We start from the raw sequence: 15723 nt of genomic DNA, 5'->3' as shown, positions 1-15723 counted from the left end.
CTATTTACTTTTATTTTATAAAGAACACTTACAAGCTCAGTGGCTATGTTTCCAAACTGATATAAGCTTCAAAAGGCTTATGAGATCATTTCTGTTGTAACCCCAGTACTTACCACAAAACCTAGCACATAGAGTGGGCTCAATAAATGTTTGTTAACTAATAAGAAGATTAGAAGCAGTATTTAGTAGTTGGTGTTGTTGGCTGGGAGAAATGATAGCCTGAGATCCATAGAAAGAGTGAGAAAAATCACAACAACCAGACACAAAGCTCACCAATTTAAAAACACACAGTCCAGTACATCTTACTAACCTCTGAGAGAATAGAGCACAGATACAAAAGCAATTGCCATTCTACAGGGATGACCCTGAGTCATTAGGAAAATATTCAACTTTGTTTAATTCTTGTTTAATAAAAGTCAGGGAGCTAAAGAGTGCACGTTTAAAATATTTCCATCGGAGAGGATTAAAATAGTCCCTCAGTGGGAACCTTTAGTCCCCTCTCATGCTGAGATTTCCTTTTGAAAATATAATCTTGATGGTATAATATTGCATATCTTTAAAAAATTAGACCTTGGTTCTATTCCAGTATGTCTAATTCCACAGTATCTTTTGTAGACATAGAAAGTATGCTTTTTTCTTGTCTTTTTGATTTATTAAACTTCTTAGTAAAGACTCTGAATATGTTCCATATATCCGATCTTCCTGTTTCAGTTACAAAACAGTACAGAATTGGATCAGCAACACAGTTTAAACTTGTTAATGCAACTGTGATTCTATAGATTTTATAACTCTGCTTCCCAGGCTTGTTATGGTCAAACATACCTTCATCTAAGTTCACATCATGCTCTAAAATGCTGCGAATCAGCAACATCACATGAAAGGGAGTAAAACACAAGATAAAAGTCAACGTGATACTAAAAAGTAGTTTTATGATTCTCTTCTTTTCACTGTCTTCTGTAGCTTGATTTTGCTGCACAGCTTTGTAGACTTTCTGGTTGCAAGCCATTATGATGACCAAAGGTAGCATATAGCCTACACACGTCCTAGCAAAGTTAAACCTGATTTGCCATTTCTCCAAAGGATATTTGTCATAGCATAAAGTAAAGTTAGACTTTGTGGCATCACAATATTCAACAGCTGTTTCATCTTCCCACAAAATGACAGCATTGAAGATGGTTTCTAATATCCAGATGAAAAGGCTCACCATGAATGCACATCTTCTTGACCTTAGAAAATAAAACTTCAAAGGGTAGACAACTGCTAAATACCGATCAATCGCGATGCAGGTGAGGAAAGCTGTGCTACTGTAAAAGTTCATGTACATGAAGAAGGCACTCCATTTGCACAGGGCAGGAGAGAGTGTCCAGTTGTCTTTATTCCAAGTATAATCAATCCATAGAGGGAGAGTTAAGGCATACAGCAGATCCGATAATGATAAACTGAAGAGGTAAATGCCTAATTCATTTTCCTTCTTTGCTTGCAGAAAAGACACACATAGAGAACCGATGTTGGCTGGAATGCTGACTATTACCACAAAGATGTAAACAACTGGAAACAAATAGTGATCCAAGTCATGCTGTTCTTCAATACATGTGCTGTTCATTTTTTCTTTTTTAGGTGCTGATTATATTCGTTCTTAGATGGTAAGTACCAAAATAAGTCGTGTCTCTTGGTAGTTTGTTTTCAACACCTAACTCTCTTTTACTAAGATTTCTTCAGTTGTCCTTTGCTTTCAAAAGTTCTGATGGATTCATCAATGGTCTTAAAGGATGAATGGAGATCACGCTTCACACAGGTATTGATGGCTGGAAGTCAGGATCCAGGTTCCCGGCAGTTACTAAAGTGATCAGTGATTTTCATGTGCAGAAGTCCATGTGCTTATTCTCACAGCATGCTGATGAAGAACCCTGGAGGATTCGCCACATTATCCATCAGTTTTCATAGAATGCTGTCTTCAGTTTGGTTTTCTTCACGAAACTCAGAGGAGATTGGTGCAAACGTGAATATGTAAGGCTTTATTTGCACAAAGGTTGACATCTCTTTTTAAAATGCCTTCGTTTCTGTAATGAAAGACAAACTAGAATAGTTTGGATGCTTAAAAGAGACACCATGATTTTTGAAACAATCTTATTTTATTTCATTTATTGAGGATATCAAAATGCATTAAATTGCATACAATGAAGGTGTTTAAAAAGGGAAAATTGTCTAATTGACTTCAGTAAATGAAATCAGGCTGAGATATTTGACCTTTTTCAAATAAGAATTATCCAAGGGATGCCAGATTAGAGGGAATTATATTTCTCACTAGACACAATCTAAGCACGCAAAACTAGAGTTAAAAGTCATTTTAGAAGCTAATTTAAAAAAAGATGGTGAATTCAATTATTTGTTTGTAATCAGTAAATGCATTTGAGTGTATGGTAAACTGTATGATTATAGGATTTCAAATTTTTTATTTCGTATGCAATCTATGTATAAGGCACTTATTTTCAAAATATGCTTATTAGCCAAGAAAAAATTGTCACAAGAAATTTGATAAGGTGAAGCACTTAAAAATATAGCAGTCTGCTGAAACTTCGTAAATAATTAGACGACACTACCTCATTTGTTTCTCCTTTGCTTTCTTTGTGGGCTAATTTACTTTATCTTTCTCGTACTCTTGTGAAAGAGAGGGCAGAATGTGCTCCGTTCTGGGTAAAATCTTGTGATCATCTGTTTCTACATTTATACCTGATTGTTTACTAGGTTACTTTTTAAAAAATGTCTGATGTACATTCATGTAGGAACAGAGAATCCATCCTTCTGTCCATATTGGAATAGAGAAATACTAGCTTCCTCTGCTAGTGAGGCCTGTTGGTGCTTTGGATGATTTATCTGAGGGGAATCTTCACCGAAAGCTTTGTAGAGTCACCATATAGGGGAAGGAAGACATGTCCTCTTCCTGTGTGCTGTGAGGCCTACAGGACCTCAAACCCGTCCCTTTCCAAGTGTCAATGCGCCCTTAGCACAAAAGAGACCTGCCACCACAAGGCACCAGTATTCTGCTGGGAAAGTAAACCATATCCAGAGCCCACAGGATATGTCACTCTTAACACAAAATGGAGAACTAAAATTCCTGAAATCACCTAGTTTTTCCACACCTAAAAATATGGATAAACAGCCTTTTATTTTTATTTTTAAAATTTTTATTGGAATATAGTTGATTTACAAATGTTGTGTTAGTTTCAGGTGTACAGCAAAGTGAATCAGTTATACGCATACATATAGCCACTCTTTTTTTTTTAAGATTCTTTTCCCATATAGGCCATTACAGAGTATTGAGTAGAGCTCCCTGTGCTATACGGCAGGTTTTTATTAGTTATCTAATTTATATATAATAGTGTTTATATGTCAATCCCAATTTCCCAATTTATCCCTCCCCCTCTTAAACAGACTTTAAATAAATAGGGAAACCTTCCAGAGAGGAAAAAAAGGAAGCAGGAACTAAGATCAGAGAGGTAAGTGAGCAGTAAAGCTCTGGGTACCCTAAGGCATATGTGGATCTGGAGGAACTAACTAGAGCTTTGACTGCAGAGAACCAGTGACAGATCATGGACCAGTGACAGAGCATGGGCCAGTGATAGAGCATGGGCCAGTGACAGAGCATGGACCAGTGATAGAGCATGGGCCAGTGGCAGAGCATAGGCCAGTGACAGAGCATGGGCCAGTGGCAGAGCATGGGCCAGTGACAGAGCATGGGCCAGTGGCAAGGCATGGGCCCACACAGGTAGCAAGGGGTCCTCGACATCCCACTCATGCTGGGATCCAGGAGCCTCAGCCATCAAAATAAACAAAATAAAATAAAAAATTTTACAGATATTTGCAGACAGACAGCAGGGAAAGTTGGAAAGTTCCCTGTCTTAGCTTTGTTTCTGTGAGGAGCTATCATAAACAAAAAGAATCCCTGAGTACTCATGGCCTCTGGTTGGTCCTCACTTGGGAATGGGGTCTGAGTCTGCACTATTAATCTTGTTCCATAAACTTCGGGCCAATAGTGAATTAATATTGGATCTATGTGCTCAACTTCACTAGTCGTCAGAAATCTACAAACTAAAACCACAGAGAGATACAACTACACACCCACCAGAATAAATGAAATGAAAAAGATAGCAAAGACCAAGTCTTAGTAGGGATGTAGAGCACGTGGAACTCTCATATACTGTTGGCTAGAAAACTGCTTGGCTCTTATGCAAATCATATGGTTCAGCAACTCTACTTCTAGGTATATGCTCAACAGAAATACATATATGTGGTTCCCAAAAGATGTGTGGTAGAATTAGAATGTTCACAGTAGCACTGTTTGTAATATCCCTCAACTGGAGTGCCTATTAGCATTCAGAGAGGTAAATAGATTGTGGTATATTAACACAATAAAAATCTATACATTAATGAAAATGAACAAATTATTGTTACATGCAATAACATGGTTGAGGCTCAGAAACAATGCAGAGGGATAGAAAAAGGCAGGCAGAAAGGGTACATATTATCTGATTAAGAACCAGGTAGTGTTAATCTATGCTGTCAGAAATCAGGGTAGCAATCCATTTACTGAGGGCTTTCTGTGTGCTGGACTCCATGTAAAATGGCGTGCATATTTATTATAATTTATGTTTTACTGTAACTCTGTGCTGTTTATTACAATCCTATATTACAAAGAAGAATTGAGCCACATATTAGGCAATTAGCCCCATATTGCCTGTCTAATCTTGGTAGAACTTGGCTGCAATCCTAGGTTTAACTCTAAAGCCTCTTGACTCAACTATTTTGTCTTCTGCCTTTTACATAAAAATACCTTAGACGTCTGAGGTAGTTTTGCAACGGCACAGACTAGCTTTGTTGAAAAGGAAGAGAATATTTTCTACTTTCCACCTAAATAGTAGCACAGATGGATTAGTACAGGTCTTTCGACTATAATAGCTCTTCTAATTAAAGAAAATGATGTGAATGAAAATTTCTGAAAACTAGATATAAAATAATCAACACTACATTTTCTAAAAGACGTCACTTTTATGTTCTCTATTAAACTGCGTGGACTTCAAATAAACTTGTGAGAATCATCACTTTACATCATGTCTCACACTCTGACAATGTGTCCTTATGTTTCCGTATATCTGTCAACACATTTTCTTTGGAAGGTTAAACATGTTCCTTTTCAGTAATTTATATAATGGATAAGGCAACAATTTTATTTAGGCTTTTATTTTTCCTGTACTTGATTTTAGAAACAGATGGCTAAAAAGGAGCAAATATCCTGCTACCACGGGGTTGGGGGGGAGCGGGTAGGGAGGGGAGATCTCCCAGTTTTTTGAGTAAGGAGGCTGAATTTTGAAGGGTCTATTGTTTAGATCAGGAATCATCTGTGAATTGTTTTAAAGCCGAAATTAATTATCTTTCACCACTCACAATGTGGTAATGAAAAAAATGTAAATAAGACCAATTGGAAGTGGGAAGAACCATCCTGCATTCCCCTTCTTCTCAACAAAACCCACCTACACTGTTGCAAACAACCATGTAGTATGTCATATTAAATATCTAGTTGTTATAAAAATCAGAGAAAGAGGGCCTCCCTGGTGGCGCAGTGGTTGAGAGTCCGCCTGCTGATGCAGGAGACACGGGTTCGTGCCCCGGTCCGGGAAGATCCCACATGCCGCGGAGCGGCTGGGCCTGTGAGCTATGGCTGCTGAGCCTGCGCGTCCGGAGCCTGTGCTCTGCAACGGGAGAGGCCACAACAGTGAGAGACCCGCGTACCACAAAAAAAACAGAGAAAGAGGAGTCAGGTGGCTGTTATCTTTGGCGGGGGTGGGTGGGTGAGTAATGACAGGAAGAGGGCACCAGGAGGACTTCCGAGAATTGGGTAATGTTTTGTTTCTTGATATGAGTGCTGATTTATGAACAAGTTCAGTTTGTAAAAATGTATCATGCTGTACACTTAGGATATGTTCCTTTTTTCTGCATGCAGGTTATATTGCAATTAAGGTTAAAAAGTGAAATCAAAAGGCTATGTGAGATGAGATGTAAAGAATCTTGACAACTAACATCTGGATAACCTGCAGATAGAGCATATATGTCTTCCTAAGAAATGATTTCACTTCTTTCCTCACATATAAAAAGTAATTTATAGAAACACAACAAAACAAACAATAAACAACTTAAATAATCTGAAAATAAATTCACCCATAATAAAAGTTTACCATATGAAAGAATAAGTATTCTAGGCACCGTGGAGGAAGTAAATACAAATCATGCCTTGAGGAAATCTCCCTCCACCCAGGCTTTAAAGAATTCTCACAGATCGCGTTCTAACAAATATGAGCTGATTAAAACACCCCAACCCCAAACACACTCAATTTTAAAAATAGATGGATGAAAAGAACAAATATCCTGCTACCACACTAGAAGAAAACACACACACTTACACACATACAGAAATTAGCTGCTATGTGTGAGATTCAGCAAAAGCAAGAAAAAAGAATACTAGATCCACAAAAGCTTTAGAGATAAAATTAATAGATATATATAACACAAAACAAGTATGTTTAATACATTTAAAGAAATAAAAGAAGGAATCTGAACACATGAGTAAGGCTCAAGAGACTCTAAAAGATGACTAGGCATATTTTTAAAAAGATTGAAATAGACCTTTCAGAAATAAAAAATACAATAATATAAAATTAAAAATTAACACAGGGACTAACAAACTACTTAGCTCCAGCTGAAGAGAAAATTAGTATATTGTAAGACAGAGTTAAAGAAATAACACAAAATTATCAGAGTGCTAAAGAGATGGGGAAATACCACAGAGATATGGAGGATAAAGTGAAAAGGTCAGCATATGTATAATTAAAGTTCGTAAGGACAGAAGAGAGAAAGTAGGGGAGAGGCAATATTAGAAAAGATGCTGACTGAGAGATGTCTGAAAGTGATGAAGGACATGGCATCCTCAGATTTATGAAGCTCAGACAACCCCAAATAAGATTAGAAACAAACAGAGATGGAAATCTATACTTAGTCAACATTGCAATCAAGCTGCAGATCACCAAAGACTAAGAAAAAAAAGAGCCAGAGAGAAAAAAATGGACTACGTACAAAGGATGAAATTTCAACCGACAAAGACATTTTCAACAACAATGATAACATAAACCAAAAGACAGTGGATTGATATTTCCAAATTGTTATGAAAATGTATGTCATCCTATAATTGAATACCCAACAGAACTAAATTTCAAAATGAGAGCACAAATAAGGATATTTTAAGATAAACTACCACTGAGAACATTGACCCCCCAAAATCCTCATTAAATAGACTTCTAAAGAACATAAGCGAAGAAGGAAAATGAGACTCGAAAAATGTCTGAGATGCACAAAATTTAATAAGCTACAGAGTATGGAACTCTGATGGTTAGGCAACATCACATATATCACTAGGCTCATGCGTCTGGGGAAGAACACTGAAACCATGAAAATATTCTTCCTTAGAAGGAGGACTGGGAGAGCTGTGTGATGAGCAGGAAGGTGCCCCTTCCTGCTTTGTCCATGTTACTCAACAAATACTCATCTTAAAAAAAAAAAGATAAGAAGGGTGAAATGGAGGGCTTCCCTGGTGGCGCAGTGGTTGAGAGTCCGCCTGCTGATGCAGGGGACGCGGGTTCGTGCCCCGGTCTGGGAAGATCCCACATGCTGTGGAGCGACTGGGCCCGTGAGCCATGGCTGCTAAGCCTGTGCGTCCGGAGCCTGTGCTCCACAACGGGAGAGGCCACAACAGTGAGAGGCCCGCGTACCACAAAAAAAAAAAAAAAAAAGAAGGGTGAAATGGAAAAATTGTTTTGAGAGGACTTACAAAATTCTCACTGGAATAAATTTCTTTCTCTGTAGAAATATTTCCTGCCTTAACTAAAACAACCATAAAACTGAATGGTTTAATGAAGCAGATACTGGGTGTCTTCTGGGTTGGGCAACAGAGGCAGTGTTTCTGGAGGCTTGTGATTACATGTGTGAGGGCTCTGGAGACTCAAAGGTTCTCAGCAGCTCTTGGGGGATTTGTGACCACGTGTGTTCCTTCACCTCTCTAAGTTTCAATTTTCACAGATGTAAGATAGCAACCATTTCACAGAATCCTTGTGAGGATTAAATGAGATAGCACATGAAACTCAGTACCGAGCACATGGTAAGCCTTCATGACATGTTAACTGATATTGTTCTAATGACAACACTGGTAGCCTGTGTCGTCCCCTACATTTCCTGAAAGCAGATCATCTTTGGCCATCTATCCAGAGCATACCAGAGAAACCAGAGGCACTCAGAATATAATTTATATAATAACATTTCACATATGATACCAAACGCTGCAGAGGAGAGCTGTTAAATTAATTGGGTGAATCTGAGATTTTAACAGAATACATAATTCTTATTATTCATACATCTTTTCAGATATTATTTTGATTGCTTTAATCATATTTTGAGAAAACTGTTTTTAGATCCAGTGCTGAGAAATTTGGATAAGTTTTTAATTCTGATTTTAATTTTTACCTGATGCCCAAAGAAGACAATCCACAGCTCCTAAAACAGTACCAACCATTGATGACAATGATCAGAAGATAAAATGTTATAAGAAACATTTGCCTTCATTTATCAGTTGAATAGCTACTTATTAAGACTCTACTGTGTGTCAATGTGATAGTCATCTATTAAGAATTATTAATTAATTAATACATACTAGAAATATTAATTAATACTGGAAATATTATTTTCAAATTTCACAGTTTCTGATGGTATAAAAACATATCACTAGACCTTTATACTGATGAGGAAGTGGTGCTAGATAGCTCTACAGCCAGGAGTTGGTACATTTCTTCCGTAACCACTTAATTTTCATTTTGCCAATGTACTGTTTCCTGTAGAGGAAATGGAACAAAAACATTCCTCTTTTATATTTTGATAGTGTTACCTATTTCTAAATGTAAATTTTGACATCCTTTACTACTGCTCAAAGTAGAGAAGCCATGGGTCATCCTCATTTCTCCCTGTCTTATAATACTTTGCATGACCACGTTTATACAGCCCAAACTAGAAAATATGTTGCAAATATTACTGACAATCATTCAAAAGTATTTATCTACTTAAAGTCTTATTTTTTAATCTTACACTTACCCATGTTTCTTGGGATGATGATTTTGTTGACTGAGGAGCCAGATAAATCTGCTTGCACCCAGAAGAGAAACCAATATCATTGAGGGGACAGGAAATTGCACTCATATTTCATCACAAACCAATGAGGAAGCAGCATCTTAATGAGAAGGATGTACATTATCCAAGTTTGAGCAACAGAAGTCTCCTAAGTATTTTAAAAGATGTTTTATGTATTATTTACTGTAGTATAATTTTTATTACTCACTTTTCTATTTGCATCTTAATTACTATTGTATACTGATACTATATGTGCTTTATTTGATAGAATATGTACTAGAATCTCATTTATTCATTCACTCCCTCCCTCACTCATTTATCTGTCAACACATATATCTATCCTCCTCTCCTAAGAGACCACTGTGCTGGCAGATATATAGGACCTGGCCCTAACCCATAAGGAGCTTATCACTTAGTGAAGGAGAAAGCCCTAATAAGCGCAATGGTAAAAATGGAAAAAAATGGATAAATACTCCAAGAGAGGTACAAAAAGATAGGATGAGTCGTTAGATGTGTAGAATAGGAGAAGATGTTGTAGACGGAATCAGGGTGATCAAGATCCTGGGAGAAAAACAACAGAGAGAGAATGCGGATGTGTGTATAAAGAACATGTTCATTGCTTAATGGCATGATGGTGGGGTCAAGGTAGCCAACTAGGTAAAGTTTTTTATTTTTGTTTTTTTTTTAAAGGGATTATATATTAGCTATACAGTATTTTATTGTAGAACCATTTTCTCCTTTGATTTTCCTCTTGGAAGAGAAGATTCCATCAGAAATTGCTAAACCATGCTAAAGCCACTTGAACGAACTGGCTTAGGCAAATCAATAATTTTATGAGACTTGAAAATTTATTTGAGAAAGACATGGGATGTTATAATGAAAATTCACTTAGTATAGTAACGCCTTGACAGTTGTTGCCAAATCTGTAAGTGATTTAATGTGAAGTGAAACTAGCTCCTGGAACTTCTGAGATATAAAAAAGCCAGAGACTTCACTTTTGAACCTTGCCTTAATAAACTTTTATTACACATGAAGGGAAAATTTTTACTTTATAAGGACAGAATTAATTTGGGATGGAAAAATTTAACTTCATTTTAAAAACTGTAATCATGACAATTTGAGCCCGCCTTTGTAAAAGGACATTAGAAGTTCCTGTTGGTAGGGTTTTAAAAATTTCTCCCCAGAACTGGAAAAGATGATCTTGCGATATAACAGGCTCCGGACGCTCAGGCTCAGCAGCCATGGCTCACGGGCCCAGCCGCTCCGTGGCATGTGGGATCTTCCCGGACCGGGGAACGAACCCGCGTCCCCTGCATCGGCAGTCTGACTCTCAACTACTGCGCCACCAGGGAAGCCCCATAACCAAGATTTTTAACCTTGAGGTTATTCAGGATGTAACAAGAGTGTAATGGGTTTCCTATACCTCCTTTGTAGGTCTTTTATTGAAAATAATAAAAGTAATCATTTAGATCTATAAAGTACATTTGCAAAGTAATTTAGCGTATAGGAACTTAAAAATTCAGAATACTTTCTATTTTTACTGAAATAATAAAAAATTTAAGTACAATGTAGAAAATTAATAGTAAGACAAGTCTTTAAAAAAATGAAAGCAATGATTTCAGTTTACTCATCACTCTAATCCAAAATTCTCATTTTTGTTTGGTTTTGCACATCCACTTATCTGTGGCTTTTATGCATGGGTATCTCATGACACTCACAATTTCTTATTTTACCTAAATAGACTATACTTCTGCTTTTAGGGAAATGGCATCTTAATATCCACATCAGATTTTTATGTATTTTGCTCTTCAAAAGAAAAAAAGGATGTTGTTAAAAAACACAGGAAACGCAAACTTTCACTTCTGATTAATTAGGAGAAAAACTGTGGCTGCGCTATGCTGAAACTTTGTCAGTTCCACATAATTAGACATTTAAGAACCTGTAATAACTCTGCTTCTTATTTATTCCAGAATATTTGACAATACTGTATTTTCTACTACAGAGCTAGCTGATGAAGAGATGGAAATTTCAGAGCGTTGAGTCTCTGACATTTAAACAACTCCAAGGTGAGAAAAAGCCAATTAGCAGCATTCAGAATACTACCTTGAGAGGTTTGGTGTTCCCGGCATGTCGGTATCTGGTTTCCTGAGGACACAGAATGGACACCCAACACTGGCCCGTGGCAGGGCACTTGGGCTGCCCATGGGGAAAAGGGGAAGCGGATGTGGTCCTGCTCGGCTCCAACTTCTCCGTGGGGCAGACAGGGGAAGAACCTAATCTGCTGATGAAGGGTCCTTTGTATCCACATTTTCTACTTGCTGCAATTTCACTAGTTAAAGTAGCAACTGAACATGGCAGGGGACATTCTGAAATATTGATTTATTTCTCCAGCCTTACTTCCTTTTACCTCATCCCTATTCCCCCACATGCTCAATTAGCCATTTTGCATTTATTGCCTCAAGAGAAGGAATTCTTGGCAGAAAAATACGGGGTTAGGAGGAGAAGACAATCCTAGGTTTAGAGTTTCAAAAGATTCATGCAACTCAGGAGAATGAAAAGGACTGAAGTGCAGACAATCTGCTTGGAAGAATATCTGTTGAGCTAAAGCAAAGCTTCCGGCCCCCAAGAACAGCTAAAAGGTTTTTCCTGCCGGCGGGGCTGGAGCTTAGGGTTGTCAGAAGGGAAGTCACGAGAATTCAGATGTAGTGGCCTGACACAGGAACACTGCATCCTGACTGTTTGTACCCTCTCCCCTGCAATCCCTGAGGTGGGGGTGGGGTGACAGTTACTCTGATGAACTGCATGATGTGGGGAGGAGAGTGATCCTGTCTCTCATGTCCAGGGTGAAGTCCAGATAGGAGGCTATCTCAGGACTACATGTGTGAGAGGCCTGAGACAGCCTTACCACATTCCCCTGTGCCCAGCACAGTGCTGGTCAGGACACATGAGGGGCACACAGAAGTGATGCAAGGCCTCAGCCCACCTCACGACGCTTCCAATGGCCCAGTGTGTCACAGAAGAAGCCTTGTCCCCGTTGATGGGGGACAACCCAGGTGAGTCCTGTATGGGCTAACTACTGAGGACCAGAAGGGAATGAGGACATCTCATGAGAGGCCAGCACGCACAGAGGGCAGCCTTGAGAATTGGGAGTTGAGCTAAACCTCTCCAGCCTTAGCTACACACAAACTTCCTGGATCCTAGATGGTGTTATGCGCTGACTTGCATCCCCCTACCTCTCTGCCAAAATCCATATGTTGAGGTCTTAATCCCTAGTACCTCATAATGTGACTGTACCTGGAGTTAGGCTCTTTAAAAAGATGATTAAGTTAAAATAAAACTGTTAGTATGGGTCCTAATCCAATCTGATCGGTGGTGTCCTTATAAGAAGAGGAGATTTGGACACACGAAGAGACACCATGGATGCGCATGCACAGAGGAAAGACCAGGTGAGGACAGAGAGAGGAGGTAGACATCTGCAAGCCAAGGAGAGAGACCTCAGAAGAAACCAACCCTACTGACACCTTGATTTTGGACTTCCAGCCTCTAGAACTGTGAGAAAATAAATTTCTGCTGGTTACACCGCCCAGTCTGTGGTGTTTTGTAATGGCAGTCCAGCAAAGTAAACACAGGCAGAAACCAGAGGAAGAAGAGGTAGGATCCTGAATTGACTGTGATTAAGTGTCCACCAGTTTAGTAGAATGGGGTATTGAAATGGAATTTTAGTTGAGTTACAGAAAGATAAAGAATATTTTATTTCTTGCATCTGTGATTATGGCCTGAGATTGGAATCCACTTCATGTGTTTGATCTAAAATGTGTAATTCAACAAACATTTATTAAGCCTTTGAATAGGACTACTGAGCAAAACTATTTTTCTTATTACTTGTCAAGGGGCCTAAAATGTAACTATTAGATGACTTTCATTTGGTGGGGGGGATCTTGAAACTTTTACCAGCAGGCTTCCTTTCTAAGGATGCAAATATATTCCTTGTGTTCCGGGGGGAATATTAAGTTGTCAGATAAAACCTTACTTGGCTTCTACATTATGGTAAAGCTCCCTGAGATCCATTTACATCAATGGTTCTCCAAGTATGCTTCTTGGATTAGCAGCATCAATGTCACCTCTGAACATTTGAGAATTAAAATTCTCAGTCTCACCCCAGGCCCAGGGAATCAGAAGCTCTGGGGCTGCAGTTCAGTGATGTGTGTTATAAAAAGCACTCCAAGTAGTTTTGATGCCCAAAAGCTGTTTTTTTGTTTGTTTGTTTTTTTTGCGGTACGCGGGCCTCTCACTGTTGTGGCGTCTCCTGTTGCGGAGCACAGGCTCCGGACGCGCAGGATCAGCGGCCATGGCTCACGGGCCCAGCCTCTCCACGGCATGTGGGATCTTCCTGGACCGGGGCACGAACCCGTGTCGCCTGCATCGGCAGGCAGACTCTCAACCACTGCGCCACCAGGGAAGCCCAAATTTTTTTTAAGGAACAAAGTTATTTTTTAAAATAAATAAATAAATTTGTTTATTTATTTATTTATGGCTGTGTTGGGTCTTCGTTGCTGTGCGTGGGCTTTCTCTAGTTGAGGCGAGCGAAGGCTACTCTTCCTTGCGGTGCGCAGGCTTCTCATTGTGGTGGCTTCTCTTGTTGTGGAGCACAGGCTCTAGGTGTGCGGGCTTCAGTAGTTGTGGCACGTGGGCTCAGATGCCCCAAAGTTTGAGAACAACTGGTGTACAGGATGGTTGCCTGGGTAAGAGACTGGGGGGGTGGGTGGTGGAGAGGCAGGGAGAACAGAACCTCTAAAAAGGGAAGAGTATGGAAACACTTTATGTTCAAATTCTTGCTTGGTTTTGGTACTTTAACCTTGTCAGAAGGGAAGACATTTTTCTCTACCCTTCTATGTTCCTCTGGCTGGTCCAAGAATGAAATTGACACGAGACAGATTAACAGGAGAAAATAAAACAAAAATTTAATAGCATGTATGCACTGGAGAGGCCCAGGAAAACTGAGTAACTCACTAAAATGGCTGAAATCCTCACCTTAAGTGTTATCTTCAGCTAAAGACAAAAGAGGATGTTGGGGATAGTTGTTCAGGACTGCAAAGGGGAGGAAGGCAATTCATGTGGAGATGGAAAAGCAAATGTTTGGTAAACAAATGTTTGCTGGGTCGTGCAGAGACAATGGGGCACAGAGAGGACTCTGATCTCTAGGCTCTGCTGAGTTTCCCCCATCACACTTAGTGCATATTTGCAGATACCTCTGGTGATAGCTCTAATCTGGGAACAGGCCCTTTATCCAAATTCTCTTAGACAGTTAAGGGGGGAGGTAGCAAGAAAAACTTCCCAAGTCTTCTGTTTCTTAAAAATAATCAGTCTAAATCAATCCTCATATCAAAGAGACACATTTTGGGGTGGCAGATTTTGTTGCCCTACAGCACTATTATCCCTTCATCAGTATTTGAATTCCATTCTGCATCATTGTACCATTCGTTCACTTGGCTCTGCCCTTTTCAAAAAAGTTGAGTTAATACAGCCTCTCATTTCAGACTTTTAAATGATTTTAACTTAAAGCTTAAGTCAGAACGTAAGTATAGTAACAGTTAAAATGGAGATATGTTATCAAACTAAGGGCCAGAGCCTTTAATATCTTAAATACCTTTTCAGAAGATCTAATATGTATTTCATGATGTCTGTAAATTACATAAATGCCTTTTAATGCCTTTGTTATACTCATTTATTGAAATAACCAAATTTAAGAAGATTAACTCCAAATAGTTTCCTCTGATGTATTGCAGATGTGCAGACTGCTGATTAGCTTAATTTTTAAAGTCAGGATAAGAAGTGTAAGTCCTTGTGGAATTATCTGTTGAGTTTGCTTATGGTAGGGATAACCAGCTAATCATTTAAGTTTTAGGATCGAAAAAATATTTCATGAATTTAAGTTTAACCAAGACATGCACTAATATTTAAGGAGGTTCAATCCAAAGGATAGGGCGGAGAAGTAGAAAAATGATTGGCAAAAAATTGAGTCAACTGGGGCAGAGGGGCTAGGGACAGACAGGAGGGGGCATCTGAAGCCAGCTTAAGTGTTGTGGGTTCTATGGCATCCGGACTGGGGAAGGCAGGTTCTGTTACCCAAAGCTGTGGGTCATACCAGAATCCATAGAATGAGCAGAGCAGAGCAGAGCAGAGATTATAGTGAAAATCCAAGAGTGATAGGAATACCTGCCATTTTACAGAAAATAATGCTAGAGTCTTTATCTTCCTGGTGATTTTTTAGAGGATACTAAAGTATCCTTGCAAATGTGCAGTAATTGAGTAAATCCCTTATATCATTTTATCATACCCATTTCTATGAATAAGCCCTCAAAATATTAGTTACTGCAATATTTAATACTATATCATAGGAGTGGTTGGCTGAAATGCATCATGGGTAAGTGTTGTGATTTTAAAATATATTTACAAATTCCTTGGCACTCCTCCTTTCAAGAGGTGGAGCCCGATTTCCCT

General features: G+C 38.9%; 1 protein-coding gene across 1 annotated transcript; it reads right to left on the bottom strand.

Annotated features, from left to right (window-relative positions):
* Positions 1 to 296: 296 nt before the first annotated feature.
* Positions 297 to 1877, bottom strand: GPR65 (G protein-coupled receptor 65). Its single transcript, XM_082618828.1, has one exon. It carries the CDS (start codon positions 1601 to 1603, stop codon positions 578 to 580), a length of 1026 nt encoding a protein of 341 aa, XP_082474954.1. The 5' UTR covers positions 1604 to 1877; the 3' UTR covers positions 297 to 577.
* Positions 1878 to 15723: the final 13846 nt, after the last annotated feature.

The sequence above is a fragment of the Mesoplodon mirus genome (assembly GCF_964341445.2).
Source record: "Mesoplodon mirus genome assembly, chromosome: 4".
Classification (NCBI taxonomy): Eukaryota; Metazoa; Chordata; class Mammalia; order Artiodactyla; family Ziphiidae; genus Mesoplodon; species Mesoplodon mirus.
The sequence above is the reverse complement of the archived record's forward strand: the minus strand, read 5'-3'. Positions and strand labels throughout refer to the sequence as shown.